Here is a 4,557-nt window from a genome sequence, read left to right as displayed (position 1 = left end):
TGCAGCCAATAAACAAAATCTCCAGTCCAGGAGACATTAACATTTTATAGCCTTAATTAAGCTCATCATTGTGGCAGTTGTAATTCTGCCTGTATAACCCTTTTTCAGCATAATGTACAGATACGCAATAATAGTTGGCAATAAAAGTGCAACCTCAGCCCATATGGAACACATTGCTACATGTAGTATGCATTTGCTATCCTGCAAATATTTGCACGTTTCTCATATCTTCTCTTACCAGGCACCATTCTTACAAACTAGAAGGTTTTTCCATGGACCTTAACAGCTTCTTGGAGCAAAGTTAGTCTCCAAATCATCTCTACAATCAGCAAAAACTTTCCAACCCTTTATTTATGGTAAGTTGCGATCTGGCGATTCAAGCTCCTTCTGTCAACCTCATGAGGCAAGCCTAGTTATACAAAACCAGGTTTCTAATAGGAAACCCTACAACGAGCAGAAAATCTACATGGTTTTCTGTCTTGACTGGGACAGGTCCAGTACTCTGAAAATTCTGCCCAGTATCAGGGTTAGCTAGTGTGAGTTTGTACAGATGTGAGCCAAACATTTTTTTTCCATCTGTTACTGCACAACAGCCTATAGAGCTGGTCAAGAAAAAATCCTTTGAATAGGGAACTAATGTGCTACCACTAAGGCTTAGAATGCAAAGCACACTCCATGCATGTTATGTCGCCTGCTTCCTAAGACCAAGAATGTTCACAATTTGTTTAGCGTGGAAAGGGGAGGGGAGGGGAGGGGAGCAGAGGTGTGCTCATTGTACCCTTAAACTGTCAATAGGCTAGCTCAGAGAGAACTTTGAGTATTGCACACCCAATGATCACTGGGCACACTGGTCACATCCGGCCGCATCAAATATGCTTGCAACTGTGCCCTTAGCTCTGCAACGAGCGATAGTAACTCTTCACATGGATTCTCTCTGGCTGCAATCAACGATGCTAGATATTTCCGCCTAGTCAGCTCGACATGCCCAGCTTCTGACTCGTGAGCTTGAGATGCAATCGTCTGATCCATCTGTCCATTTTCCTGTGACAGCTTCAAAGTAATTGGTTATTTCATGTACACTGATCTTAATGCCTAGGATAGAAACCAGTAGACCAAGACTTTTAGCACTTAATGATTTGAAGAGCTGACAATGTAATCTTTAGAGACAAGGTTCTAAGGCTGGTTACACTATTTCCCAACCCAACAGAAGCAATGACCCAAAGCACAGGGCGAAAGAGCCTTTGCTTGGTTCGGACGTCCCCGCTCCCCCTGCCAGTGCAAGCAACAACAGCACAACAGCAAGCCCACCTCAACAATGAAATGAGCAGGTCATTGGACCAGCAAGATTGCCCATCAATACCCTGATGCGTAGGGACTTGGATGGGAAAAGCCTGACAGCGGCAGGTGGCTTAGATGGGAGAAACCCCACTGACAGGCAGGGCTGGTAACTGTCAGTGGACAACCACATAAAAGTTTAAGTTAAAGCTCTCATTTTCAGATTTTTTCTTTAAAGACACTCACCAAAGTTGACATAGCAGTTGATGAACTTCCAGGTTCATCAACTGCGTGATTGTTATCCAGACTTGAGGAGATGCTTTCCATCTGGAGAAGAAATGCAGCCACCTGGCATTGCAGGCTATGCAATTCTTCATGGACTTTTGCCACATTCAAGTTTGATGCTTCGACATCAGCTTCAGCCTTTTCTATAAGAGAATGTAGGCTTGCAACCTCATGCTGTAGCAAGAAGAGAAACAAATAGCATATAAGAAGCTTACATAGGGCACAAGCCAAGTTTAAAGTCTACACTAATTCACATACAAATGCCTCATCTTGACCTGTTTTTCTGATAATTGATTGAGTGCCTTCTGAATCTCCTGCTCTTTCATTAAAATCTGCTTTTGCAGATCCTCGACACTCGTTTGCAGGTGCAGGAGGTCAACTTGCTGAGTGCTGTTCTCTGCAGCTTGCAGCTGGCTGTCTTTCTCTTGCAGCTTTTGTTCCAATTGTTCTATTTGACCTTGTAGCTGCATAATTATAGCCTTGCTGACAGCATTTTGGTCCACTTGATGATCTATAGGGAAAGAAAGCATCGGGATCTCCTCGGGATATGGTTCCCGATTATCATGATACATGTTTTCGGCATTATCCCAGAACAGGTTATCTTTCACCTCCCCTCTTTTACCTCGAAGAAGCTGGCCACGACCCTTCCTTCCCTTCAAAGGATGCTCAACCGCCTGAACATTTTATATATACCCATATCAATCATGATCTGAAGGTTGTGCAGCAATGAGACAAAGCAGCACTGTACAGTGTTGATCAACAGAAGAGCTCAATCTAAGGCTGTTTACAGACAAAACCCAAGCACAACCGGGCAGGCGGGGCTTGGATGGGAAAAGGTACCCTGTCCAAGACTGATAGGCACTCAAGATGAGCCTGGCAGTGTGGGTGCAGATAAGCTTGTAAAGAGCCTGAGTACAAAAGATACTTAAGCAGCAGGTGAAGTTCTATTGAGCTATGTAAGATTGTAGCACAATTTGTGAGAGACTTGCAGATGGTTGAATGGATGAATATGGGTGCCTTCCACCAAATCTGGATCTTGATCAAGTGCAACATAACACAAGAACATCAGAGGAATACTCACCTTCTTAAGCAGCAAGGCATCACGAGATGGTGTAGGGGTGTAGATAAGGGAAGCATGTCGTGGAAATGACTTGCTGTTTTGTTGATCCTGTGATTGCCAAGGAGCCACTGCTTAGTGAGAGTAAAACAAAAACGTATAATGTTTCAGCACCAAGTCATGAGAGGCAGGATAGCGACAAGCATGTCAAGAAGACCAGGGGATGCTTAGAAAGCTGTGATGCGGGGGGAGATCATGTAATTTGGTAGAAAGATGTGATGGGGACAGAAAACATAGGCTCTGTGGTGGATTCTCAGCAAGTATTGATGAGGGTGGAGAAATGAGAGCAGCTAGATCATGTACACATTGACATGAGAAAATACAGCAATGAAAACATCACTACTAAAGACATCATAAGTTACGATTGAATTGATTGCTAAGACATCACATGCATAATTAGTAAACGTTGGCAAAGTATATACCATGAAGGTCTCCACAAGGGGGATCATTTCCACCAGGTTCTGATAAAGCACTTTGTCTACACTGCCATCAGTGCCAATGATGGGCAGGAGGGAGGAGAGAGAAGAGGGGGATGATGACGAGGCTGGAGTGCCGACACCTTCGCTCCATGAATGGGTGGCCGCACCAACACCTCCTGTTGCTGTGGCACTGAGTTTCCGGCTACTGCTATTTATAGTGCTGCTGTCTTTCCAGCTCTCTGCAGTATAGAAGGCCTCCCTCTCCCTTGCTGTGTCCCACCTCTTACTGTAGTGCTGCCCTGCAGTAGCAGTTTGACCAACTTCCATAACTGGGTTTGGCTGCTCAGAAGGAGCAGAGGGGCTGGTAATGGTAGTGGGCTTTGAGCGTATGGTGCTTTTTTGGGGTTGTGGGCAGTGAGGCCATGGGGAGATACAAAGTCAGTAGTGGGCGATTTGTACAAAGTGGCAAGGTGGGCGTTGTGGAAAGAGGGGGGAATGTAGGCTTTGGGGAAGAATTATGCAGATCTGGCTATGGGGGGCTGTGGGCGATGAGCGGTTAGATCTCTCTCTCTCTCTCTCTCTCTCTCTCTCTCTGTGGACATGCACAAGCTTTCAACAGGCCCCACGGCCTCTCTCTCGCACGATGGCTCACGATTAAACCTTCCGCCCCGCCCGCCCCCCTTTCAGCTGGCAGAATCGGCCAGACAGCGAGAGAGGAGAGAGAAATAAGTGCTTTTCTCTGGTCGTCGCCTCCTCTCTCTTCTATATCAGAATCCTTATGCCCTGATGGTAGTTAAACTTCACGCGAACAGCGAACGGTTAGTGGAGAGCCCAAATTTAAGCTTGGATCAAAAAAAAAATTGCTTGCTGGCGGCCGGCCATAGCCGGCGCTGATCTGTGGCCCAGGCATGGGCCTTCTTTCTCTACGTCTACATGTGTGCAAAAGGGGAGCCAGCAAGAGAGACGTCCCCACTTCCCAGTGCCCACCTTCACTATGCAGGCCTCGCCGCCTCTGTCTCTCTTTCTCTCTCACCCAGATCTCCTCGACATTGAAAATATACGCATAATTAAGCTCGCACGTTTTCCATCAGATGAAACCTATATTCTCACTCTACCCACATGAATTCAGTGCCTACGTTTGCTACATCTCTAAGGTAGAACCCACTACACAGTACTCTCTCTCTCTCTCTCTCTCTCTCTTATATATATATATATATATATATAGCCAAGTAGAAATTGACACTGGACAGAACCCCTCTCTCTCTCTCTCTCTCTCTCTCTCTCTCTCTCTCCACGGTCTTTGAAGCTTTCTGGAGTCTGCAGTGCATTGTGTAACTCTCGGACAACGTAGCTCAACTCACCCTGTTGACATTTGCCAACTGCAGCCTTGCAGCTTTGAAAGGAATGTCATTTTCGGATTTTTATTTTAGTGGGTGGAGAGTATGAGTAATAATCAATCAA

General features: G+C 45.7%; 1 protein-coding gene across 2 annotated transcripts; it reads right to left on the bottom strand.

Annotated features, from left to right (window-relative positions):
- Nucleotides 1-327: 327 nt before the first annotated feature.
- On the bottom strand, nt 328-4,296 carry LOC147628345 (protein MICROTUBULE BINDING PROTEIN 2C-like). Of its 2 annotated transcripts, none has more exons than XM_086813434.1 (5): nt 3,100-4,296; nt 2,642-2,728; nt 1,836-2,234; nt 1,522-1,734; nt 328-1,050 (listed from the first exon to the last, which is right to left on the bottom strand). In XM_086813434.1, the coding sequence occupies exons 1-5, from the start codon at nt 3,421-3,423 to the stop codon at nt 802-804; spliced, it is 1,272 nt and encodes a 423-aa protein (XP_086669560.1). In that variant the 5' UTR covers nt 3,424-4,296; the 3' UTR covers nt 328-801. The 2 variants fall into 2 exon arrangements, with proteins under 2 accessions (XP_086669560.1, XP_086669561.1); XM_086813435.1 differs by having other exon boundaries at nt 328-1,041.
- Nucleotides 4,297-4,557: the final 261 nt, after the last annotated feature.

The sequence above is a fragment of the Cibotium barometz genome, chromosome 19, assembly GCF_041138505.1.
Source record: "Cibotium barometz isolate CiBa-2024 chromosome 19, ASM4113850v1, whole genome shotgun sequence".
NCBI classification, from domain to species: Eukaryota; Viridiplantae; Streptophyta; class Polypodiopsida; order Cyatheales; family Cibotiaceae; genus Cibotium; species Cibotium barometz.
The sequence above is the reverse complement of the archived record's forward strand: the minus strand, read 5'-3'. Positions and strand labels throughout refer to the sequence as shown.

What these genes read in the sequence shown, in the direction of transcription:
- LOC147628345 (XM_086813434.1), bottom strand. Translation starts at nt 3,423, where the DNA reads ATGGAAGTTGGTCAAACTGCTACTGCAGGGCAGCACTACAGTAAGAGG. An exon ending in ATGCCTTGCTGCTTAAGAAG is followed by an intron (nt 2,235 to 2,641) that starts GTGAGTATTCCT and finishes TAAAATGTTCAG; the next exon opens with GCGGTTGAGCATCCTTTGAA. An exon ending in ATCAATTATCAGAAAAACAG is followed by an intron (nt 1,735 to 1,835) that starts GTCAAGATGAGG and finishes TTCTTGCTACAG; the next exon opens with CATGAGGTTGCAAGCCTACA.